At 39.9% G+C, this 27,473-nt stretch overlaps 1 protein-coding gene across 1 annotated transcript in view; it reads right to left on the reverse strand.

Annotated features, from left to right (window-relative positions):
• Positions 1–4,244: 4,244 nt before the first annotated feature.
• The window catches only part of crybg2 (crystallin beta-gamma domain containing 2), a 64,791-nt gene continuing 41,562 nt past the window's right edge, over positions 4,245–27,473 (reverse strand). Inside the window, exons 5-22 of the mRNA XM_041233990.1 lie at positions 25,350–25,397; positions 23,564–23,682; positions 22,432–22,606; positions 21,287–21,426; positions 20,513–20,639; positions 19,367–19,402; positions 18,946–19,082; positions 16,521–16,647; positions 15,755–15,900; positions 15,198–15,324; positions 14,912–14,944; positions 13,766–13,878; positions 13,365–13,494; positions 11,065–11,204; positions 8,387–8,510; positions 7,778–7,936; positions 6,379–6,538; positions 4,245–5,462 (exon numbers count right to left, since the gene is read on the reverse strand). Of these exons, the coding sequence (XP_041089924.1) occupies positions 5,374–5,462; positions 6,379–6,538; positions 7,778–7,936; positions 8,387–8,510; positions 11,065–11,204; positions 13,365–13,494; positions 13,766–13,878; positions 14,912–14,944; positions 15,198–15,324; positions 15,755–15,900; positions 16,521–16,647; positions 18,946–19,082; positions 19,367–19,402; positions 20,513–20,639; positions 21,287–21,426; positions 22,432–22,606; positions 23,564–23,682; positions 25,350–25,397 (2,130 nt within the window). The 3' untranslated portion in view covers positions 4,245–5,373. The remainder of the gene's footprint in view (positions 5,463–6,378; positions 6,539–7,777; positions 7,937–8,386; positions 8,511–11,064; positions 11,205–13,364; positions 13,495–13,765; positions 13,879–14,911; positions 14,945–15,197; positions 15,325–15,754; positions 15,901–16,520; positions 16,648–18,945; positions 19,083–19,366; positions 19,403–20,512; positions 20,640–21,286; positions 21,427–22,431; positions 22,607–23,563; positions 23,683–25,349; positions 25,398–27,473) is intronic.

Genomic DNA, 27,473 nt, shown 5'->3' on the forward strand with positions numbered 1-27,473 from the left:
ATTAACATGTCTATTTTTAAAAGCATTCTTACTTCACAGCATTTTTTCACACCTGCCTAAAACTTTTTGCAGCTATGTATATGTATGTATGTATATATATATATATTATATATATTATATATATATATTATATATATAAATATATATATCAATATTATATATATATATTTTACCAGTTATAATGACTGTGTTAATTAAAACAGTATAACATTTAAAAGATTAAATTGGCTGATGGCACTTCCAAGATAAAATAAACAAATAAATAAAAGCAGAATATAAATTATTAAACACATAATCAGAATTATTATTCACGTTGATTTTAGTTGTGTATAATAAGTGACTGTGCTGTCAATTTGTGGAGCACACTGCTACAGTTTAGTACTCATAAAAAATGTGATACAAAATAACAAAACTGGGGCAATTTAAACAATTTTACTGATTCTGACCGGGACAAAAGAACAAGGATGAAAAACTGGACAATCCCAGTTTTCCCGGGGCGCCTGGTAACCCGAGTGATACTAAATGATTTAGTAATTGTTATATAATGAATACAATGATGTGTTAAACCACAGGGCATTACTACTCTTATTATTGTGGGAATGTATATTGAATGGGTCTAATCTACAAGGATAAAGATATATGATGTTTTCTACTGTAAACTTTTATAATGTTTAATAAAAATGTATACTTAGAAATGTGTTCCTGTCCTTCTTCCTTCTCTGTTTTATGAAAATTAATAGGGCAGACATAAAATTGGAGTTAAATTAATGTCATCATTTTTAAAAGGTCTCTATGGCTATTCTGTATAAAATGATTTATCTAGTCATAAAATGCAATAAAATAATTGACTTTTAATATGACTGATAATTGACAGGACAGCCTGTAAATCATTTTTAAAGAAGCTTACATGAGGTGTTTGTAATTGAAACGATTTCTGACAATGATGTCAGCACACCAGATGGACAATACAGACTGGAAATAGTACAATCAGAAAGCTAGTGTGTTTCATACACATACAGCATTCGACTGATCTGGTTAAAGGGCAGTGTCAGGGCAGTACCGGAATGTTCTTCCTGTGCTATAAAAACAAGATCACTTTGTATGGAAAGTTGCCCTAGTGTTCTTTAGCTCCAGATTCATTTTCTGACTTAAAGCTCGGTTTACCTCCTCTACCTCTTCTGTCATCATCTCAACAGCTACTGCTCTGTTGATGCTGCATTAATAAAGGAGGTTCTGGTAGACCCTTTATTTTGTGTTCCCTTAGGTTTGATTCCTTTACATACCTGTTTTCTGGTATCTGTAGGACCTTGCAGTAGCCTGTTCAATGTCCTTTTTATTTTGCTAGACTTTAGTTTACCGGAAGGTTTTGTGCACAAGGTCAGGTTGCACAAAACCTTCCACATCCCTGCTAGCACTATCATTGGCTGCTTCAAGGTTTTTATAAGGCAACCAATGATAGCATGGATCTCGATTCAGCTGTCCATTCAGAGAAGAGCGATGGTAGTTACGGGGAGTGGAGTGTGAAAGCTTGCTGACGCTTCTCTTCCCAAACTGAATGCGGATGAGAAGAGGTGTCGATGTTTGAGATCCATTATGTTTCAATGTGAGTTTAAAAAAAACATAATATTTTGCTTCCCTTAGTTATATCCTTCTATAAATACAGTTGTGCCATCAAACTAACGTGTTCAACAACATTAACAAAGTGAAGATGTTTTTTGCTTTTGAATCCCCAGGGCTGGAATTTTTTGGTATGCTATTGAAATAAACAGAGAATGCGTGATGATTTATTTGTTGTAATAACCAGCAATCTGGACTCCTTAATCATCCATAAACTATTGTTGTCTCTGACACTGTCATTAACCAATGTTTAAGGACCATGGTCTTGTAAACACGTTATTAAAAGCACTTATTTTTTTTTTAGTTTTTCTTCTTAATTACTGGGCCACCATACTTTGCAGTACAGCTTGTTAACGCATGTCTTTGGATAGGGGAGGGATGGAACTTCACTGCCTGATTGTTTTTTTTTCATGTGATTCACAGCACCAGAGACAAAATATGACACAGGAGCTTATTTACACTGTAAATCCAATGTATTTGAATTACAGTTATATTAGAACATTTATTTTGTCATGTGTTTTAATATATATGTTTTTACAACATTTATAAATATCAAAAATCTAGCTCTAAATTTTCACCCCTGGTCTTTGATATCCCAATTGTTTGAACTGTCTTAGGAAGAGGTGGAGCTAGACAGCGACTTGTATGATGACTCCTAATTTTGGTGCGTACCGAACCATTTCTGCTTGTACTCCCTTGAGAGCCTAATGTTAAAAGTGTTGTGAATCCCTGCACATAGGTCAATGACAACAAATAGGAGTGTACAACATAGCTATCCCTAAAGTTAACAACAGTCTGCTATATTATCATGGTTACCACCCAGATACTGTATCGCACTGCACTGGGTGGAATGATGCCACACCCCAAACAAGGTAACGCTAATAACACCGCAAAATAAAAAGATCAATTTATATGTTTTACACTTACCAAGAGCCAAGTGTCTCTGAGCTCTCTAAGCCATAAAAAGACTGCTTTTACCAGGTGAGCCACTCAGGGATCGGGGTTTAACCATTTGACTGCCTCGCAAACAGAATGCGCTTCTGTTGTTACGCTGTAAAAATTGCACTATTACTTTGTTATTTTGAAAATAGCCTCAAATGCCTTTTTTTTCAAGCTTTTGCTTGCCTTTTTATGAGGCAGTTATGCTGAGTGATTTTGCATTCCTTTGATCCAACCTTGAGACTTGTCTTTCTCCAACATTGCCTTTACTTGGCTGTCAGCTTCTCGTTAAAACCCTTAGAACTGAAAAGACTCCCTCATCCAATTCAAATAATGTGACAAAATAACCTTTCAACTTGGCTTGTCCACCTACTCACCCTCTCTTTATATATAGAGTAGGCTGGGTTAAAAGGTCACATTGTCACATGATGTGAATAGAACGAGGAAGTTTGTTCAGTTCTAGGCATTAATGGTGCAATACTCCAGACAAGTGCAAAGCATCTTCAAAGCCAGGTAAGAACTGAGAAACAGGATAATTGATTGATTATTGGAGCAAAAACAAAAACTCTTCTCAGTGATTAAAAGGCAAGGGAAAGGTGGAACAAAAACCAAATGACATTTGGGGAGCATTTATTTTCAGTAGCCAATGTTCTTGTGTGTTAAATATTACTGTTAAACTTTGTGACTCCTGCACCATGACACAGCAGGTAACCTGCCATACTGTGAAGTCAACTGCTGAACGATCACTAACAAGTTAGATGAAAATTAAACTTCAAACTATATTTGCATGAAACAAGCATTGATACACTGGACTTTATGGAGGGTGGTATTGATTTTCTTCAAGTAACAAAATCTATGCCATCTCCTTCTATGCTTGAGTATAATAAACATGTGCTTTTACAGCTTTGTTATTGTTTTATTGAGACTCAATAAAAACTTGGAAAAAGTTGATAAAGAAATAAAATTACGTGATGCTCAGGCTCTTCCCATATGCCACGAAAGCAGAAATGTTTTTTTAATTCATGGAAAACCAATGCACTTACTATAAGCATGTTGTACACACATCAGCGTCACCACTGTATTCCTGTGACTGAGATATTATTAATCTTCTGGAAGGTAAAGAAAAAACATGTTCTGTTTGGTTTTTAATGTACTTATTGCATTCTGTGTTGCTCAAAGAGGTGGCAAATCTACACAGAGATGTAGCTGCAACCAGGGGACTGACACAGGGTGGTGATACATTTTGAGTTGCATACCGCTTTGTAGTTTTCCATATGCGTAACAAAAAACTGAAACAAATTGAAAACTGTGACATTTCAAAATCTCACATGAAATACTGGCTTCTGGTAAATTTATGGATACTGAATTTACATATTTTCGGCTGGATTGATTTGGAACAGAGATTAAATATAGTTTGGAAAAAATAACATCAAGGTATTGACAGGTTCAATATAAATCAGCTTAAAGAATAAAAACTCCAATTGGGTTTTAAAAATGCTGAATTCATTGAATTACTGTTCTTATATCAAGCTCCACTTAGCCTTAGCAATGCAGCAATCTTTAGAGTTGAAAATCAACACCTACAGCCCTGTACACAGATGATGATACCTACATATATAAACACTACAGTACAGGGATAGAATCGACTCCATCCACTCACAAACATTATGTAGTAACACAGTGGTTTATTTCAGGTTTGACAACTTTATTGGGTGAGTACTGGAAAAAAAGGAAAGCAATGCAGTGAGGTAATAAGCAGTGAGAATCCAGCAAGTGTTCCTATACCTGCTGAAGTGTACAGTATATAATTGACATGGGATGACTGGTACTTTGGAATACATTTAAAAAAAAGATGTAATCTTTGTCCTGACACTTATGTACACATTCACACACACACACACACACACACACACACACACACACACACACACACACACACACACACACACACACACACACAAATATAGGATATTAAACATATATAATAGAAAATAAACAGTTGGAGTTTTGTTTCAATGACAACATACACAGTTTCAACACATGTGGTAAGTCCCCAGATTCAAGACAGGGTTCAATTTCTAGGGCCAGTTCAGAGGTAAAATACAGTAAGGGTTGATTTAGTAACAGTTGCATGTTATAACACTGTCAGTATGCTGTAGGACCATCAAGGGCAGCGATCGCTGATAGGACCAGCCCTCATGGGGGCTTTGTTTCTCATTACCAGTCTCAGGTTCCTTCAGTGAACTTGGAAAGTATTAGCACAGAAAAAGTTTAAATAAAATGAGCATCTTGCAGTGCTGTAAAGAACAAGCAGCTCGAAGGATTGTCTTCACACTTGGAATGAATGAGAAATTGGATAATATACATTAGGGTTACTGTGTCTGAATTCAAACATGCCCCCCCCTTAAGCTAGCTCAGAGAAGTGGATAGTGCACCCAATATTGATCATTTTGAGACTTATTTATCCCAGACATACATTATTAAAAAATAGTGATGAGTAATGAGAAAGTACAAAAATAACTGTGAGGATAACATGCACCAAACGTTTTTAAAAGAACTGGCAATACAAATGTGTTTTCAACTACTCCCCATGTCTACAGCAGACTTCAATACAGTGCACAACGCCCAGTTTAGCTTGTCTGAAGAATGAACCAGGAGGTTTGCTTGCATTTCAGGGAAAACAATCTGTCAGGCAGTAAGAGCAGGCTAGAGTTCCGAGATGCATTCTGGAGCAGCAGCAAGAAGCATTTCCACTCTGCGCTTGTAAGAAGTGCTCACAGCTCAGGCTGGTTTAAAGTTCATTCACTGCAGTCCAGACTACAGGATCTCCATATCCCAGTGCTGCGATGGCCTCTCTTCACTCACAGTCCACACCACTACATGGTCCCTGTCATATGTCTTGCCACCTGAAACAGCAAACAGAGAAAGAGATGCTCAGAAAAGGATTTCTGGAAATGCTAGTGCAGGGATGGCTTTTTCATGTTCAGATATTCATCACATTTTCAAATATTATTTAATTCTGCATTAGCTGGAAAACAAAGGTATAATTTGTATCATATTATAAAAATCTGTCAAATAAACTCAATTTAAGTCGCATGCCCATCTGAACTTATTAACAACAACTACACCACAACGTGTTCCATAAAAACAGATTAAGTAGGTTCATATCACGTCTATTTTTTATTTCGATTGAATGACTTATATTATCATTATAAGTGTTCCGTGGCTACTTCTAATCAAGTATTGAGAGTGTAGTTTCTCTTGCACTCTTTGTATGACAGACCCTGACACAGCTAGGAGTGAGAATACACTGAGCTTGCTTTGAGGTAGATACCGAACACTGATAAAGGTACATTAAAGCAGAGCAACACTGTTCTGTACAACAGAATGTGCGTTACTTATTTCACACGTCATTTATATATTGGTTTCCTTTGCATGTTAAGGATGAATGCAAACGCTCAAGAAGTTTCAAGCAGTGTTTGTTTGAATGTTCTAATCCTGTATCCTCGGTTACAGGATGCTACCGAAAAGAGATGTGGACAAACTACAAATTATTATCAGGGGTATTTCTCAATCACCAATTGCCATACACATACGTATTTTTAAAGCCAGCAATGGGCCAAACAAAGGTTCTATGAGCATCCAATAAAATTTTCTATTTCTATTCACTAAGTCCAGTATAAATTGTACAGTAGATGTCTTTACTGGCGCAGGATGTGAATCTGTAGTGTGGTGGCAGGATAGTTAACTTCACCAGAATCAACCACCAGCAAAATGATACGGACCTCAAGCAATGTGTCACAGTGTTGTAATGCCACTCACCTTTCACATCCAGGGTCATGCCCTCGAAGGCCTGGCTCAGGATGAGCCCGTCGGGCTGGATCCTCCAGTTCTGCCGCGGCTGTCGGGTCTCGGACCACAGAACCACCTTGGCAGCAATGTCAGGCTTACCCATCACCTGCAGACTCAGTTCTGGGGCCAGCTGGGGATGCAGGGAGGAGAGAGAGGTAGATTCAGGGCTGGGGTTAATAATTCAGAATTCTTCAAGCAGAATACAGTATGTGTGGTTTGGTCATTTAGAGGGGTCACTTGTAATAAATGGAATCAAGTTTTGCATGCTCAAATGTATCAGCCCACATATCTAACAGGCCATTTAAAGAGTAAGTAACAGCATTTCATTTTCTTTTTTTCTGTAACTGTTTGAAGCATTCTGAGTGGTATTATTGCAATTACTTAAATACAGTATGTGTTTTTTTTTTTTTTTTTTTGTTAAGTCTGTGTTCAGGTGCTTTCATCTGATTTCAGCAGCTACTCTTCACTTCTAATGGGCTGGCTATAGCTGTATGTAATGGAACAGACTGGATCAGACACAGTCTCTTCATAGAGACTGGAGATCGATATGCACTGTAACAGACTGGATCAGACAAAGTGTCCTTAGAGAGCTGGAGATCAAGTGATCTTCCTCTTGATCTAGTGATCTGGATCTGTTTCCTGGCAAATGACTGCACTACCTTCCTGTGCTTTACAATACTTCCCTATGCTTTACATACTTTATCTATGCTTTATTACACATTGCTATGCTTTTACAACGACAAACCTTTATATGGGTTTTACTGGTCACCAATAAACATTCATAATAAATCATCCAGCATATGAGTATGTCAGTGGTTCTCAAACTGGGGCCATGAAAAGGTTGAGGATTTATTTATTTTAATTGCCTCTTAACAATATATATATATATATATATATATATATATATATATATATATATATATATATATATATATATATATATATATTAACTTAAAGCACTTTAAAGCGTCTTACTGCTGACACCTCCTGGCATGTTTCTAGATGGCGCTGTGCATCTGACTGGTGTCTTTTATTAAGCTTGCATATTATTGGAGGAAGCCCGCTGCCATCGGGTGATGCCCGCTGTTTAACAGGGTAACCAGGTGGTGTGCACGTTAGTAAGCATTGGTCACAATCCTAAAACTATTATTTGCAGTGTTAAGTTTGCTCTTATTATGATGGATCAGCGGCTGGTTCATGCAAAAGAAAAAAACACAACAGCAGTGACATACAGAGAAGCCAGCAGCATGCTGGATTATTGTTTTTACTGGTATATGTACACTTGGATGAGGGGCGTCAAGCACCACAGATAAGAGGAAGGGAGGTGCAGTCCAAAAAGTTTGCACTGCTGTAAGTAAGTGTGCTGTACCTTGTTTTTGATGAGCCCGTCCTGGTAGAACCACACGTGACTCATTCCCTCCAGCTGCTCTGTCACCACCACTCTCCCGGACTTCATGTCCTCCAGCCCCGCCTCGGTTGCCATGTACTGACCGCTCTCCCGGTGCTTGAGGCAGAAGAACACTCGCTTCTGGAAGAGAAAATACAGCTTTACTGTGTCGACTGACAGCAGCCAGGCAGAGCGGGGAGGCAACCAACAAGGAAAGCAGAATGCTTGGATATATAGTCCAAAGTGTAGAGTATAAATCGAAGGTTCTTATGATGAGGTGGTACAATGCTCTGGTGAGTCTTAGAATACTGTGTTCAGTTCTGGAACTGAAATTAACCCTTGAAGAAAGAAGAATTGGGTGAGGTTGATGACCAATAGCAAACTGGCAAGTGAGCTTATTTTGTGTTGTTACAACAAAACAAAAAACTTTTTATTAATTTGCATGGTGGTTGTATAAAGTTTCGCCACCGTTTAGATCAATTGAATAGACCCCATTGTTCACCAGTTTATCTTTCATATTAGCATCATTCCCAAATATATATTTTTTAAATTTATTATTTATTTTTTAATTCTATATAAAACAGCACTAACCTGCCGAACTGGGTAAAGCGATCCGATCTTGTTGAACTCGCTGAATTTCAGCCAGTTGGTGATCTCAATGGTTTCTAGCAGTATCTGGCGACCCCTGTAGTTACTGTGCTCACACACCACCCACCTGCCAGGGCACAGAATCAGCCAATCAGGAAACAGGTTGGGATTTTAAATATGGGGCCGCTATCGTCACCGCAGATTTAAAGAAGCAGCAGAAATCATGAAGCCAATCAAAATGGTATTTTGCAGTCACGTGTCATCTTATGACCAAAACTGACAAAGACTGGACAGCAGCAATATGTACTGTGTTCTTTTTATTAAAACCTCTTCAAATAAGCAAATACATACTGCTGACTGTGCCTGTGATGTTCATGCACTTCACATCTTGAGCTTTTCAGTCTGATTTATAAGCTGTAAAATATCTGTAAACGTGTGCTAAATTCAGTAAACTGAAAGATATCGGGGTTTTTTTCTGCTGTGTTCTTCTTGTTGATAGGATTCACGTTGTAATATTTCTGGTTTCAGTTATCACACCTCTACAGTGTCTTTTTAAGTAAAGCACACCTGTGACCCCAACAGAGCTCTCGGAATCTAACATTCAAGCACATTTGGGACACCAATAACCTGCCCCCCTGAAACACTGCCCAAGTAGGGCAGAGTGTTGCAGGGGAGCGGGTTAATAGCTACACTCTGCTGTCCCAGCTGTACTGGGACATTAGATTTGATTCTGGGAGCTCTGTTGAGGTCACAGGGATGCGTTAACAAGTCACCAGGATGTAACGTAAGGGGTAACATAACATTATACACAATGAATCCAAACAAGAATAAGACATTAGTAAGTGAACTATAATATTTATTGCCTAAAACAAGTTGTTCTTTAATAGTGCAATTTCAGTGTTATAAACAAGAACCAACTGAAGCATCGAAACTCAAGCAAATATTGAGAAAGTGTGTGATTAAACCCAGGAATGCAAAATGCATCTAAAACCAAGTCTGTCTAATATTATAATACTGAACCTATAACACAGCTTTACTCAGTTCATGCTGTTTAAACTTCTTGTGGAGAATCGTTTTGTAGTAAACTAGCGGAATCTTGTACATCAGTCAAGAAGGCCAGCTTAAGCTCCAATTAGTTTAATTGCTCATTAAATACCTCGGCATCCCTAAAAAGATAATTATCCTATCAGTTACAGGCAAAAAATTCTGAACAATTCATCCAACAATTGCAGTGGTCCAGTAAATATTATGCTTACTACCAATTCAGAGTGGATAACATATGTATAATAACATAAGAATATAAGAACAGTTTGGGAACGTGAAAAGGCCATTGGGCCCACCAAGGCTGGTCCCTTGTCAGCACACCACTGGGGGAACTCATTTAAAAGCACAGAATCTAGTCTTTATAAAATGTTCCCAGTGGATGAAGAATAACCGACACCTTTTGCTGAATCTTTCATTCTTTCCTCCCTGATTTTGTAAATGTATGAACCATTAGAAATTGTTAGCATCTCCTTTTATTTTTCTGTTCAGTTGAAATCTGTACAACAGGGTTTACATGTGGTTTGTTCTGCTACATTAGGGCTTGGTGATTCTTGTTTTTTCCTTCTGTTTATCTGTACTGTGCAAATACTTTTGTGTGCTTGCATGCCTAGCTGCCCTAGTGGTGACTTGAGGATTTTAAAATTTAACATCCTACTTCACCTGGTAGGATACTCCATGCATTTATAACTCTCTGTTCTTACTTTTACTCAGTTTCCCCTTATGCCCTCTTGTTGTTCTCCCTGTGCTAAACTTGCAGTCATGTCTTGGGTTAACTGTATCTTTATCATTTACGATTTTAAAGACTTCAATCAAGTCCCCTCTTCCCCTTCTTTTTTCTAGGCTGTAGAGATTGCATTATTTTAATAGTGACTCAAATGGGGTAAATGAACAAACGCACCAACCAGTCCCATTCTGCACTGGTAGTGAAGGGGTGATATTTCTGCCACAGCTGCACTTGTGGGGTGGCTTGCTCATTGACATATTTTGTTTTCATTTAAAGGAGATCTATTCAGCGATGCTAAGATATTTATTAAGCAGGTGTTCTGGGTCGGGTAGTGTAATGAATTCCTCACCCCCAGTCATTCAGCAGGTATTTATCCCACTACATGTACAGAGTATCAATAACTGCTGGTACATGTGCTTTTTATTGTTTGTTTGTCTGTTTCCTAATCAGTCTTGGAGACGGCACATTCAGCATACTGACTGTCCATTTCAAGCAGTGAGATGATCCCTAATCATTTTTCATTTTATCATTTGTGGTTATGTGTTGCTTTTCTCTTACTATTTTGAATTAACTCCATGTGTGGCCTAGTAAAGTCATCAATTTAATTAGACAATCACTAATTTGCCTATTTTGACCATTATCCAAGATTTTCAGTCACAGTGTTTAGATTTCATACGCACAACAAATCAGCAGTACAGAAGCAATGGGGTGTTCTAATAAATCTGCACACTACTGTATATGTAAAAAAAAAAAAAAAAAAAAAAACCTTTTACTTCCATATCAAAGAATTATGACATTCCTACAGCTGCTACAAGCATGCACTTCATTGTGACAGCCTGGACTACACGTCAGTCCAGAATACTGGGGTTCAGAGACTCCGCCCCACGCGGTGATGTGTCTGCAGCTTACTCACACTCCTCCACTGACTCGCACAGACAGCACGTGGCTGTTGAACCCCTCAGACAGCAGACTCTGCACCTCCGAGTCCAGCTTGATCTCCCTGCCCTCGAAGCACTCCAGACTGTACAGAGAGATGCAGGGCTCCATGAACACCTGCAGGAAGGGGAGGGGCACAGCGTCAAGAACTATTTCAACAGTACGCTGCAGTACAGTGGAAATGTACTGGTAATCATAGGAAATAAAAGGTGTTGGTAATCCTAAAGCTAAAAGTGACTCTGCCATAAGTAGAGCTGCTAAAACAACACAACCTGGCCTTAGATTAGAGTGATGAATGATAAGGCATGTGCTAGAAAGTATGAGAAAGGCGAAATATGGTAAACAATTAAACACAGTAACCTTTTCAAAAAGAGTAGTTTGTGGTTGACTGCACTTGAATGGAGTACAAACTGAATGACTCATTTCTATTACAATTAGTAAGAGAACAGAAACAAACTGTACTCACTGTACTCACGCAGAGTATAAATACCGGGTATAGAGGAAACACAGACAGAGAATTACCAATACCTCCAGAACCATTGGCTATCAGCAATAACCAAACAAAGAGAAAGTGGTTGCCATGAGAGACAGCTGTGTCTGCAAACAGACGACGACTAGAACCTTGAGGCTCGTAATAAATCTTAATACCTTAATGGATTATCATTCCTCAAGACACCCTCCAACACCCTGTGGAGTCTACGCCAGGTCATGCCCAAGCTGTGCTCAGGGAAAACCTGATATACGGAGCGAAGCCTGATAAAGTGGCCAACCTCCAAGGCAATGTCCAATAACCCGAGTGTCATTTTGACTAGAACACAGTAAACTGTGACTTTACTGTTAGTAGATTTAAAATCTTGAATTTACAGGTTTAGTTGCCTTTGCAATGTTTGCTTCCTTTCTTTTTTTAAAGCTAGATATTCAACCTGAATCATATCGTAATGCCCTGTGCAGCTCACTTTTATTTCTTTTTCAGTTAAGAACAGAATCTATTTAATTAGCCATCCCAAGGTAGTCTTTGTATAAAGTTACTAAGCGGTCGATTTGGTCAACCAATACTTTGCTGGGATAAGCAATTCACATCACTGGATTTCATGAGACTCCCCAATAACATCTTGCACTGGATTTCATGAGACTCCCCAATAACATCTTCCACTGGATTTCATGAGACTCCCCAATAACAGCTCACACTGGATTTCATGAGACTCCCCAATAACATCTCACACTGGATTTCATGAGACTCCCCAATAACATCTCACACTGGATTTCATGAGACTCCCCAATAACATCTCACACTGGATTTCATGAGACTCCCCAATAACATCTCACACTGGATTTCATGAGACTCCCCAATAACATCTCACACTGGATTTCATGAGACTCCCCAATAACATCTCACACTGGATTTCATGAGACTCCCCAATAACATCTCACACTGGATTTCATGAGACTCCCCAATAACATCTCACACTGGATTTCATGAGACTCCCAATAACATCTCACACTGGATTTCATGAGACTCCCCAATAACATCTCGCACTGGATTTCATGAGACTCCCCAATAACATCTCACACTGGATTTCATGAGACTCCCCAATAACATCTCGCACTGGATTTCATGAGACTCCCCAATAACATCTCACACTGGATTTCATGAGACTCCCCAATAACATCTCGCACTGGATTTCATGAGACTCCCCAATAACATCTCACACTGGATTTCATGAGACTCCCCAATAACATCTCGCACTGGATTTCATGAGACTCCCCAATAACATCTCGCACTGGATTTCATGAGACTCCCCAATAACATCTCGCACTGGATTTCATGAGACTCCCCAATAACATCTCGCACTGGATTTCATGAGACTCCCCAATAACATCTCGCACTGGATTTCATGAGACTCCCCAATAACATCTCACACTGGATTTCATGAGACTCCCCAATAACATCTCGCACTGGATTTCATGAGACTCCCCAATAAAATCTCGCACTGGATTTCATGCTGTGAAACTCCCCAATAACATCTCACACTGGATTTCATGCTGTGAAACTCCCCACTAACATCGACAGTAGCTGTTGTTTTAACCATGTGATGAAAGTTACATCACTATCACTAAACAACGATTGACTTCACAGGGATTCTTAAATGGTGTCCAACAATAATAGAATTTGAGTTATTAATTTCCATGTTTTTTTTTTTGTTTTTTTTCAATTTAACACAAAATATCCATTCACAAGTTAAATTAATAAATACTTTGGGTTTTGGAAATGCTTACCAAGGGGACCATCTTGACGGAGCTTATACTGATTTTTGGGGGGCACCCCATGGAGGCAAAGTTGGGGTACTCCCCTTGCCCCAACACGTACTGGTTACCCGAGTACTCACGACCCTCGTATATGACCCAGCTGAAAAGACAACAATAAGAATCATCACTCAACGTGACCAAACACAACGCTGGGTATTGTAACTATGGTACAGATATTACAGTGATGACTTTTAGGGTGAGAGGCTAGTTAAAGTTGAAACACATACAGAAAGCTACTGCAGGAGGAAAGGGGTAGGCTGAAGCAAGTGTCTGGAGCAAGGAGTTAATCTCCTGTTACCTCCTCTGATCCCCAGGGGGCAGTGCAAACTCAATTCAAACCACAATACAACCCAGCTGACTCTCTTGCTTACCTGCCCCCCATCACTCTGCAAGACTGGGGCTGGAATGCTTCAGGGATGGTTGTGTGATCATCTTCATAAAGCAGACAGCTCCCCCGAAACTCTGGCTCCGAGAACAGCAGGATCTAAACACAGAGCACACCCACACAGTCTAACTTTACAACCACGATAAACATAAAGCAATTTACACAACGGACCACAGTCACAAAGTGTTTACAACAGTCTACACAAGTTGCATCTAACTTTATGTAAAGGTATACCTTTGTAACTAATCCTTGTTCTTTGCATCTCCTAAGAATATTAAAATGAACACTATAACATTGATAGATTTATCTGACGTGGGCCTGGATATACAGTACTGTATTTTCTGGCTGGTCACAGTTTGCACTGTGCCTCTGCTTCTTACATTCACCAGGGGTAAAGAGAATGTAATGACAAAAGACAGATAGAGACGTCGCCTTTAATTACCTTGGTACCACCTAAAATTTGAAAACCTGAACATTCACAAAACTCATTTCACTATTATTAAAAAAAGTATATATAGCAATTTTAACAAGTGTGTTTGTAAGTCAGTCCTGGGGGAAAAGCAAAAGTTGATTAATATAGCGTTACAGAGTGACGGTATTTAGCTCCGCCGCTGTTTAAATTTTTGCATCATCAAAGTGCAAAGACAAGTTGATGCTTTGGTATCTGATTGATTCAAGTGTACATTACATTCACAGTGTTTGCTTTGCTTAGTTCCAGGTAGGGTAGAATTGACTGTATGTGACTGGACAATGCTGTTATTCTCATGAGAGTTCGGGACACACCTAATATATAGCTAGTATTAAAGCTAGTTTTCTGTGAAGCACTACAAATGAATTCCACAGTAACTTCACACCAACCCTATCCAGTATCTGCTACAGCCTGAACGCTAATAACATACTACTGTATTCCATAATTTAGTGTCCAATTTGAAAGTGATAAAGTATAAAGCAATACATATTATATGACCCTCTGATTGCATTTCTCTTAAATTCAAATCCTTCTTGCCTTTGAATGAAATGCTTGGCTGAGTGATGCGATAGCAGCTTATGTAAACATATATTTTCTTTTTCCATCTGTGTTTTATTGCTAGCAACATCCATTTGGTGCCATTGACTTAAACAGTTACTGTACCTTGTTCTTGAAGCTTGGACTACTCTCTACTGCCTGAAAAAAAAAAAAAAAATACAATAATGTAAACATCTTCTGAATATCAAAGATTCTGAAGAATGCTGTAGCTGGTTTTCAACAGGGATCTACATTTACAAATATAAACATGTACGCTAATTAAACTCATTGACTGTGCAATCTAGAGGCAGAAGTAAAAACAGAAATTGTCTGATTGGAATACACTAAATGAAGCTTTTGTACAAGTAGCACAGCAAATGGACATGACCCCTACAGATGATCCGGTACCCACCAGTCCTATGGGCTGAACCGAGGAGATCTTGTTGTCGCTGCCTCCCCAGTCCTGGTAACTGTTGTAAAATCCTTTCTCCAGGATATACTGGGACCCAGAGTAATCCACATCGGAGTAGGCTATCCACCTGGGAACGAAAACGAGGTCAAAATCTGCACAGAAACAGCGGCCACTGTCACTTATCCTAAAAAAGCAATTGTAGGTGTTATCTTCCCTTTGCGTCTTTCTCTTTCAGTCAACACATCTTTCAGTCTCAACAGAACACAATAGTCATGGTAATCCTTACATAAACTAGGGGCAGTGTTGCAGGGGGACAGGTTAATGGTTACACTCTGGTGTACCAGCTGAACTGCATCAGAAAGGTCAACCACCAAGGTTGTGGCCAATAATCAGAGTTTCATTGCGATTAGAACCACCTGGATTGCATCTGCCACCTCTAAAGCAGATGGACTCCATGGTGTTGATGGGGCTGTGTGTTACAGGGTTTAGGTTGATGAAATGAGCACCTCCATTTCTTTCTGTATGCTTGTTGTTTTTAGAGTTTGAGGTATACTCACGCTCCGTTGAGCACGTGGATGGATTGCGTCAGGATTCTGTATCCGACCAGCTCCAAGTCTGGAATGGCCTCGAGCACTCCCAGCCTGTGCTCCTCCTGCCCCTCCTCAGTGCACTCATACATGATCATCTCAGACTCTGTGAAGTCCTGGTCAAGAAGCATGAGAGACAGATCAGAGACAAAGGCTGCAGGTAAATTCAGCCCCTGCGTCAAACAACACCACAGGCTCCATTTGGCTACTTTTACATAAGAATTGGAACACAAAATATTGTGAAACCAAGGACTACATTTTTATTCCATTGGAATTTTAATGCTCTGTACAGTGGCAGATCTTAATATCGTTGTCCCAAAAAATAATAAACCAAATATCTATTGTATGTGGCAATATTAATAATTAGGTCAATACATCTGTTTAACTTAAAAGTTAGCAATGGATTTTAATTAACTAAACAGTCTGACTGTGTTAAAAAGTTTAAGCCAGTTCTAGCCACAGGCCTTTCTGTTGAAACACATTTCTAGTTGTCTGAGATCATTATCCCACAAGAGCTTTTTGCATCATCAATAAATAAATGATGTGATCATGATGATGATGAAAAACAGAAACAAGAAACAGAAACAAGACAAGAAATGAAAACCAAAGACACAACATTTTGTAAATCATTTCCTATGCATCTTCTATACTGTATATTGTAAATTATGTATTCCCCCCAGTCCCCTCTTGTAATCTGCACACTGCCAGCGTCCTGGTAGTGTTTGCCAGGCCTTACCGCTCTTATGAGGTGCAGAGACCGCAGCTCAGAGTTACAGCCACCCCAGACCCTCCAGTCATGAAACTCCCCCTCCTCCAGCAGGTACTGGTGACCTCGGAACCCCTCCTTCTCATAGCCAACCCAGCTGGAGAGAGAGAGAGAGAGAGGAGAGGAAGGAGAGAGGAGAGAGAGAGAGAGAGAGAGAGAGAGAGAGAGAGAGGGATAGGAGAAGGACAAGAGTCAGTACTTTGCCTCTCTCACTCCAACACTCTCCTCCTCTTCTCCTCCTCCTCTTCTCTAGGTCCTAACCTAAGAGTCTCTCACGTCCCCAATGGAGCGAGAGACCATCGCCCTCCCTCAAAAACTCCTACTCCTCTTCTCCCTCTTCTCCTATGCACCACTGAGGAGCTGATAGCCCCTCTCCTCCTCATCTCTCCTGCCCCCCTCTCTCCTCTCTGGGACCCCTACCTTCTGGATGCAGAGACCCCGAGCCTCAGAGTTACACTCAACGCCACGAGGAGGAGGAGAGAGAGAGAGAGAGAGAGAGGAGAGAGAAGACCCTGACCGGCTCGAAACTCCCTCCTCGAATATAGAGTATCTCGTAGGAGAGATTATCTCGACCTCCCTCTCTCTCTCTCTCGCTCTCCTTCCTCTCTAAGGGAGAGAGAGAGAGCCTAGCAAGAGAGAGGAGAGAGAGAGAGAGGAGAGAGAGAGAGAGGAGAGGAGAGAGAGGAGAGAGAGAGGAGAGGAGAGAGAGAGAGAGAGAGAGAGAGAGAGAGAGAGAGAGAGAGAGAGGAGAGAGAGAGAGAGGAGAGGAGAGAGAGGAGAGAGAGAGGAGAGGGAGAGGAGAGAGAGAGAGAGAGAGAGAGAGAGAGAGAGAGAGAGAGAGAGAGAGAGAGAGAGGAGAGAGAGAGAGAGAGAGAGAGAGAGAGAGAGAGAGAGAGGAGAGAGAGAGAGAGAGGAGAGAGAGAGGAGAGAGAAAGGAGAGGAGAGAGAGCAAGAGAGAGAGAGAGAGAGAGAGAGAGAGAGAGAGAGAGGAGAGGAGAGAGAGAGAGAGAGAGAGAGAGAGGAGAGAGAGAGAGAGAGAGAGAGAGAGAGAGAGAGAGAGAGAGAGAGAGAGAGCACTTGTTACACACAATGCTTGGGGACTAAACGTCAGTTGTAACAAACAACGGTTTTTGGATCTTGGCATTGAGCAGGCCGCACTGTCTGACTGAAGCACCAGACACAGGTTCTAGGGCTATGAGAAATGTAATATCTTATTTTAGTTCAATACCCCATTACGTGTGCTCTTAGTCATTCTCTAACACTGTTTCTGCTGGGGTTGTTATTTACTGAACTAAGTATTTTTTTCAACCAAGCTGAATATCTGAAGTGAAGTGGTTTTAGAGAACAGTGCAGTCACTATGGCAACGATGAGTTAGTAAATAAAAACCCACCCTCACTGTTAAAACTACCTCACTTTAGGAGTCTTTTCAGTAGCATACAAGACTAAATAAAATTGGATATTTAAAGTAAGAAATACATCTTCCGGAACATAGTAGAGAATTATACCTGCTGGTTTCACAGCCTGAACAGCACCTATCTGGGATTACTTTGCATTACTTTCAGGTAGGGTTAGGTAGTCCAAGATTAGTGCTAATAAGTGTCTATGAAACCAGCCATAAGTCTTAGTACACTAACTGTCACTTGTTTCCTTGAGCGACAGTGTAGGTTGCAGATGAGATGTATGACCACCAGCTACTGAAGGTAATACAAAGTGGAGAACCAATAGAGCCTGCTTTCTGATAAATACAGAAGGCTAAACTAGCACATAGTCCAACAATGATAATCTGTCATTTTAAAACTGCTGGGAATTTCACATGTAACTAATTACACAGGAACATATTATAATCACACCCTGACACTACCTGGAACTTGTTTTCATTATGACCTGATCTTAATTGACCTCCCTCTAGCCTGCTCAAAGATAACATTCAAAACAAAAACTTGCATTTCTGTTCACTATCTGAGTTTCTGTTTATTTTTGATAGCATGTTATGGTTCTTTTTACACAGCACTTGTACTTGAGCTGAAAACCCCCCCCTTTTTTTTTTTTTTTTTTTTTAAAACAAGATTTGCATTGTACAAAGCCACATGGACTTTTATTATCGCTGAATACAACAATGGGTTCCGTCGGGCTTGGGTGGGGCAGCAGGGCTCTACGACAGCATGCATGTTTTGTATTTGAAGAATTTTGTCTCTAACTTGTTTTGCTTCTTGCTTTTTAATAATAAAGTGCATTACTACCTGACATTCAATTAGGAAGTTGGTTGCTAATTGCACCTCTCATACGCATTTCCCCAATCTGCCTTCCTTGCTAAAAGGTCGTTTAATTTACCCGCGATTGTGTTTGTTTAATAACTCCTGGCCTCCTCTCCTCCCTGGGTCTCGGTCCACTCACCAGCCCCCCAGCACCTTGAGTGACCCTGCATTGATCATGAACACATTCTGCGAGTCCACTCTGGTCATGAAGTCCCGCGAGTCTGTGTGAATCTCCCGGATCTTCCCCTGGAAGTAGGGCTTCTCGAAGATGATCACCTGAGACACACAGGGGGCATCCATTCAAACTCCATCCTGTTTACCTTCCTCTTAAAAGCGGTGCTAACCATGGTTTTAAAATCCATGATTTCATATGGATAACAAAACAACAGAAGCAGTAAGAGGTGTTCTGATTCATGTGCACACCGCTGTAGCACCGGGAATCGTAATGGAAAAACCTTTAGCAATATGCACAGTTTATTTGGACAGTGTTCAATTACTTTTGTGATCTGTAACACCAATGTAATAAATTTCTTTAAATTTAAAATAGTACCAATTCCTACCTTGGGTTCATCCGGCTTCTCCACTTTGGGCTCTCCCTGAAATCAAACAGACAAACACTTGCTAAGCAGTAAAGTCTGAAGTGCCTTATACTTATATTTCGAAAAAGTAGCTTCAAAATGACTTTTTGCTGGCCTCTTTTTCTGATGCTTGCAATGATTTCACCTGCTCAAGAGCTGCTTGTCATTCCAGTTGCCTTCCCTTGCTGTATGTTAGGCATGGCAAACCACACAAAGACACAGCTGCCACTGCCATTGCGATCTGAAGAAATATACACTGCTTTGCTAGCCTACAATACATACAGCCTGTCTTTATGTCTACAGCAGGCAACTTGAACTGAACAACAGCTCCTGATGTCACATGAAAGAACTTTTCCATCAACATTACACAGTGTTTGGGTAATTACAATAGGAACCACTGCAAACAGCACACTCGTTTGTATCATTGTACTTTAAACTATTGTAAACTCACACAGAGTGTTGTATTGCTACTCTCAATACAATGAAGAGCCAGCAGTTTTGTGTTTTTGAAGTACATTCTTTCCCACTATACAGGTACGTGATATGCGTCACCAGCTACAATATTAAAACAAGTACACTGAATCTTTATTTAAGACACCGCACAAGGTAGAAGAACATGGTACAGCCAGGTTAAGAATGCATCTTCATCTAGTTTACTGTTAGGAGTTCTTATTTGTGTGTTTGATTTTTTGCGTCTTGACATACCATTAAAAAAAACTCTTTTGCAGTTTAAAAATATGTTTGCATTTTCAGATTTAAAAATACGTGTTCAACAGGCTTGAACTCTGCCTATGCACACACGGAGCAGATCGGAGACCGGATGCAATCCTAGTCAAACTCTCAACAAATAAAATATCACATATATATATATATATATATATATATATATATATATATATATATATATACTATATATATACAACACTATTAAAAAAGGAAATACTGATATTAAGTATCCCTGAATTATAACAGCCATTTTTGTCACTACTTTCAGACTGTAGGGTTTTACCTTAAAATGAGAACCTGCCTTATAGTGACTTTGTATATATACTGCAAATGTGTGCTGGACAGACCTCTGCACCGTCCCTGTGGCCTGTGTGTGTAGACCCGGTCCGCCCTGCTACTTACTATTTTGAGAGGGTGAACTGAGGCCACGTTTGGCTCCTTGGCTCCCCAAGCCTGCAGATTAGTGTACCCCCCGACCTCCAAAACCCGGGGAACCCCCTCGAAGAAAGGCTTGGAAAACACTAGCCACCTGCAGAGGAGAGGAGTGGGGTGTGCTTAGTCAGCCATTTAATCATTCATCAAAAATCTACAGCACAGTGAAGCTATATAAACGTATGCTAAGGTTGTATTCATAGACTATTGCTGTGTATTTATTTATTAGAACCCCTCAAGATTACTCATTTATATCATTCATATACCTACCTGCATGAAAACCTCTGGGTGTGAGACATAGGTACTTAAGTGTGGAAATATTAGACCACTTTGTGCTTTAATTAGGCATCTTAACAACTTCTAAAACACCTCATGCATTTTCCCGTATGTGGCTATGTGTTTCTTTTCTCTTACTAATTGCATGTCTGCATACATGCCAACAGTCCCTATATGGGCAGGACAGTCCCGATTTCCTAGCAAATGTCTCGCGTCCCGATGCATAGGAAGAAAGTCCTGATATTTACCCATAGAAAAAAATAATTTATTCTGCACAGTAGAGTTAGTGAACGCTGTGCTCTTCGTGCAGCTGACACATCTGCTGATCACTACCTCATACAAAGGGAAGAACGCTTCATTGCGTAAATTTTTACTGTCATGATGGTCGTGTGGTGTTGAGTTGGGAGGGATACGTCTGACTTGTTTGTTCCGTGCAGGCGGCAGGGAGCAGGCAGTGGGAATACTCACAGGCCAGCATTAATGATGATGGAGTTGGTCTTGATTGGGATTCCATAGATCCGGGAATCCTCCGAGGTGTCCCGGAATGTCACTTTCTTCCCCTCGGCATTCTCTTCTGGGAACAGGCTGATTTCTGGAACGCTGTAATCCTGAAAAAGATGGTCAGTTTGCAGCATTTGTATTGGCTTCACATTAATATTTGTGCTCAATATTTTAGTTTATATCATATTGGGCTGGTGAAATGGGCCTGCGAATATGGGAGTGTTTTCAATTTATATAAATACACTTGCACACTTTATAAACGTTTACCTCTGTAAATGTGCACAGCCATTTTTTAAAACACTTTAGCACCATAGGTTTGGCATGGTTTGTAATATGCTCTGCCACACATCTCCTGGCTTCACAATGCTTTACCATATCTCTCTGGGAATTACAATGCTTTCACTGGCATGTATTACACGTGGCTATGCTTCTGGGTAACTTATAAATGGAAATTCTACTGAAACTTTTTTTTAAAACTTAGCCTATGATAACCTTTTAATTATGGTGGCTTTCCAGATAAAAAAAACAATAACCGTACCATTATTTCACAACATTACTGCATAAAATGGCAAAAAAACATCAGTTCTCTGGAGCAGTTGTTATTTTGTACTGTGCGGTTCAATTCAAATCACTGGTTATGTGGCGCCACCTTGTGGACTGTACATAAATGCATGGGTTCATAGTTATCTAAATGACAGGTGTGGTCCTAATTATTTCACGTTTAACCACAATAGCAATTCAGAAGGTTTCCATGCAAGTAAGTTGCTGTGCAGTCTAGAAATGTTGAGCATATAAAAGAACAACAGCACCATATAGAGCAGAGCGCACTGCAGTGTGTGTTTACAGCTTATTCATACAGAGCAGAGCACACTGCAGTATGTGTTTGTGGCTTTCTTATTCATACAGAGCAGAGCGCACTGCAGTGCGTGTTTGCAGATGTCTCTTGTTTGTGTTTTTGCCAGGTTATTGGTGAACTCCTGATACAGTCCACATATTGTCATGACTTGTGCACAGCCCTTTTGAAGTGATATTAAAGGGTCTGACTATTCCGGTTGGACAGCTCCACATGAAGACAAGTCTGTGATGTGACTGCAATGTGCTCCTGATCTTACCCTGACCGCCCTTCTCAGCGAGCCGATGACAAAGGGCTTGTTTGGCTTGGTCTCGGGGTCCTGGTCCTCAGGGGGCTGCTCCTCACTCTGTCCAAAGGGGTAGTATAGCTCGTGATCCCCCTCGCCCAGGGCACACTTCTCCCCTTTGTAACTGGGCTTCTCGTAAAGCACCCAGCTAGGACAGAACAGCACAGGGTTCAAGTTGTGGACACGTGGCACTGCAATAATCTCTGACGTCAATGCTGGCAAGTGGAATCCACAATACTAAGAGGATAGCTAGTTGCAAACCTCACGGATCAGGTTCCGAGTAGAGCGCTCATTATTCCACAGAAGGATTCTCTCTAAAAGCTACTAGAAACTTTAGAAAGCTTTAAACAGAAATATCATTCCTAAGATACACAAAATATAACCTGTCTACAAAAAACGTTTGTTGAATTTATAGCATTACTATCCTCCGCAGCGGTCATTACCTGTGGATTACTGACCGAAACGTTTGTCTGATTGACGACTTGCGATATGATAGGGCTCCAATGACTGCAGATATATGTACAGGCATACCTTTAGTGGAGGATTCATACAGTATTGTGATGGACAAGGGGGGAGTACAGTGTAAGCAGCATGTGGCAGTGCAGAGAGAGCAGTGCAGTGCAATCATGCCCAGCTTGTCATGTTGAGGCTGAATCACTTGGATCCTTCAAGACCCACCTTGAGATCAACCAACTACTTGGAACTGGACAAGCTTAGACAAATAGCTTTCACTTGCTCTTAAATGTTCTTATGTTCTAGATGAAGCTCTGTATTGTGCTAGTTATACAAATGGGAGTAGTTATTTTTCTGTATTTTGGGGTTCAGGAGTATATGTGGGGAAGTTGGGAAAGGCATATTTACTATATAGTTGCAGATCAGACAGGGCGGGGTGGCTTTTACTAAGTATTTAGCGGTTCTAATGTTGTGGTTAAATGCTTTCTGGAACACCTGTATGTTAAGCAGTCTATGGGCTGCTCCTAATGTGATGATAGGTTGAATAAAGTACCTCCAGTTCCTAAAACAGATGTTTCCTCTCCTAGAGAGTTATGACACAGCCAGCTTGTTAAAATGTATCCAGCTGAGGGAGTCTGTGAGCTGCTCTTACCCTCCTCTCAGCACACGGATGCAAAGGGGTTCCTGGAGGTCCCAGGGGGTCGCGTCAGTCACATCACCCTGAATCACTATTTTCTCCCCAGTGAAGCCAGGCTCTTGGTAAATAAGCATCTGAAACGAACAGAATGATGACACCTTTACACACTGAATCAGAACTTCTGAGGTCAGACTGCAGGACATTTTCTAAGCTATAAAAGGAAAAAAAAAAAACAGAACTAGAACCAAACAATGAATGTATGTATTTTAAGGCTGTTTGAACTTTTTGACTGCCACAGAAATAGGATGCCTGTGTTGCTGCTCTGGTACCAATGACACTGTTACCCTACGTGTTGCTACAACTGTTTAAATAGGCTGCCTGTCATTTTTCTCTTCATTTTTAACATCCCGACAACTTTTTACGCGTATAACTTTAAAGTCTGTTTCAAAGCTCTTTTCAAAATGTCTGCTGTAGTGCACTGGGGTTTGAGATCTGTCCTCTAAATCACTGCAGGAACACATAACAAGTAACAAGTGCCCTGGCTTTTCTGTTCCGTACCACATCATGGATCATTATGACTGTGTTACCTGTTACAGTGTGGGTAATAATCCTTTGAAACAGACTTTAAAGTGAAATTACAGGAACGTTATTTAAACAGTTGTTGCAGCACGGGGGGAGTAACACTATATTTTTCATAACCCTGCTATTTACTCTTTAGCCTCAAAATGTTACAGACTATTTGGGGTAAATTATCCAAATGACATTTTGAATCAATAAAAAGAAAAAGAAAACAACGACATTATTTACTTGAATTAAGAACCCATCAATGAATGGAATGCGCATGCGTTGAAAATGGCAAGCTTCACTTTTTTACATCACCCAAACAGTGCTCTTACATATGCGTTTTATTTAGCGGATTGTACAATGACTGATCCTAAGACAAGGTTGCTTATAAGTACATTTCTTTCTGAATGAAAACAATCACTTATATAACAACTGAAAGATGACAAGCCCCCAAACTAGCTTGACTCTGCTGTTGATTTCAAGATATGTGGTTTGTGGTTCATTGAAACTCTGCTAGAGACGGTTAGATGCTTGTTCTCCTTTTTCAAAGCACCGTTAAGCAAATATTTATAAATACCCTTAAAATAGCCCTTTAAAAAAACATTGAAAGGCAGCCCTTTAAGATCAAATAGCTTCAAATGTGTTCATATATTTTTACCTTTTGCCTTTTTTGGAGTGTTTTATTATAGTTACTTGAATATTGTGTTTTATTATTTTCTTGAGTTCAGGGCAAGCTTCAGTTCCAGCTGTGTGTCATAAATATGCAACACAGACTAGATCAGCCAAAGGGATCTGCCACATTTCTGGCAAAACACCTCTTGCTCTGCAGCTTAACAATATAAAGATATGAGCAAGCTTGGCTACATTAAATATGTCTATTGCTAATTAAAATTACATTAGTTAGTCCAAGATTAGTGATAATCAGGGCCTGTGAAACCAACCAATAGTCAAAAACAGTAACACACATTTATAAAAAATAATATTAGCAACATTGCAAAAATAAACACTCAGTTAATCTGAACTGACTTAGTTTTTTGATTAGGTACAAGTATCCTTTATAAAAGTGGAGCACAGTATATTTGCCGTTTCACTGGGAACCATCTCTAAATGAATTTGTGTCATATTGGATATCCACTCCTCTTTGACAGTGCTGGTAGTTGTATTTTAAAATGAAAACTGTAATAAACAATACAGGGATGCTGCTTTCTAAATGAAAAGTATTAAAACATCACATTACCTTTCCTGGTCTAGGATTGATTTTGCCATGCTCTTTTTCCTTGGTTCTCTGAAGAGAGAAAAACAATATTGTCTCGTCAGCCCCTTTCAGCACCGTTGTCCCTAAGGATTTTAAAACATTTAAAAGGCATTTATCATTTTAAAAACACTTCAAAAATGGATTCTGAAAACAGGAGGCCAAGGCTGCAAAGTGAGATTCCCTGAATGTTTCTGAGGCTTTGAATTTTAAAAATGTGCGAGTCTAACCTGGGGGCTCTTGTGATCTGGGCAAGCCGGTCTGCCTGAGAGTTAGAAAATCTCACAGCTCTTAACAGCTGTGATGTCCGAGCAGACGGCGTGCTCATAAGCTAAATGGTCAGCAGGGTGAAACTGAAGGGATGGTGGAACACAACGTAGACCCTAAACTTTGTGATTCATACTGCAGGTCCCAAGTTTCATCAACTCGAATGCTGGTCCAGACTATTTGCTGCTTAACAAAATTTTGGACGATGATTACTCTGACCTGGATTATTAAAACTACATTTCAAATCAATGAAAGAAAAAAGATAACAAGAACATTGGCTCATTTAAAAGTATATAATTTGCAACTTCAATCAAGAACCCGTCAATGAATAGAGTGTGCATACAATCATATGCTGATAATGACAAGCTTCAGTTTTTTACAGTAGCCACACAGTGATCTTACATACGGTATATGTTTTATTTTGCGGGCTGTACAGTGACTGTCGTGGGTCTGCTGGTTTTTAAGGTCGTTCTGTGTATCACTTGGGTGCTCTGTTGTGCAGGGCTACAGCATAGGAGCTTATGGAGAGATCAAGACTGGCAGTGTTCTGTGCGCCTCCTAGTGCTGAACCTGGAATACTGTCCGTCTAATTCAAGCTTCATAATATATCCCTTTTAAAGGTTTACCAGTTCATTTGCACAGTAATTCTGCAGTTTTCCTGTGCTTGGCCTATGATTATACTATGCATTCACCATATTTTACAATGATTTTCCATGTTGCTTTACCATACCTCTATGGGCTTTACAATGCTTAACTGTCATGCTTTTACTGTCGGGAAGTTTATAAGGGATGTTCCTTCCTCCAGCCCTTTCCAATGTGGTACCAATCTTGGCAGTCACTATTGCTGGACACCATTGTAGGGGATGAATGGCTTATTCAAATCTTTTGTATCATAGATACAGAACCACGATATATTGTAATTAAAGTGTCTGAGTTGGCTGGAATGTATTTGCTTTCAATGTGCATGCTGTTTTAATAGCCAATGTGAGGGTTAAGTGCAAGCAATCAGGCATCCATTGAAATAAATGCTATTGAGAACTAAAATAAACTAACCTAACCCTAAACTAGATGTTTGGCTGCTTTTGTTAGAAACCCACAGAGGCTCCTTCCTCAACCCCAGCCTCTGAAGACGGGCTAGCTGCAGCCTTTCATACTACACCAGCATCATTTAAACTAAACCGAATAACTCATGAATTGGATCACCAATCTATCCACATTCTCACATGGAAACGCACATTTAAATCTAACTTAACCCTTTCCTGGGTTCATTTAAATATGCATGCAATTAACAATAACACTGTTAAACATTTACTGTATACCAAAAATAAGAGAATAAAGATAATCTGTTCTTGGTGTAGTTTGGTGGAGTTATGTGCATTTATACTGTGGAAGTGAAAACAAGTGCCAGAACAAAATAAATTCAGAACACAAAATAAAGCATGAAAATCAATACTATTTACAAGTGAGGGTTTTTCACCCCTTCACAGTCCCCATGAGGCACAGCAAATACAATGCTAGTGAGAGGCAGTCAGTTACTTTATAACTCAATGAGCCAAAAGGATTATTTTACCGTGGTAAAAGTATGACAGTTAAGCAAAACCTGGAAATCCTCCTGCGAAAGGACTGTATCTGACACACAAAAGGATTACTGCTAAAGGAACTCTTGCAAAAAAATCTATTTCGATTCCACACTAGAATGACAAAAACACATCAAAGAAAACTCACAACCTGAACAGAGACACAGTAACTGCAGTCATCTATAAAATGCAGTGGTAGAAATTGAGGACACACCATGAGTGCTGTAGGTATTCCACGTGTATGACTGTCCTCAGGAGTGAATTA

This window comes from Polyodon spathula, chromosome 32, assembly GCF_017654505.1.
Source record: "Polyodon spathula isolate WHYD16114869_AA chromosome 32, ASM1765450v1, whole genome shotgun sequence".
Taxonomy (NCBI): Eukaryota; Metazoa; Chordata; class Actinopteri; order Acipenseriformes; family Polyodontidae; genus Polyodon; species Polyodon spathula.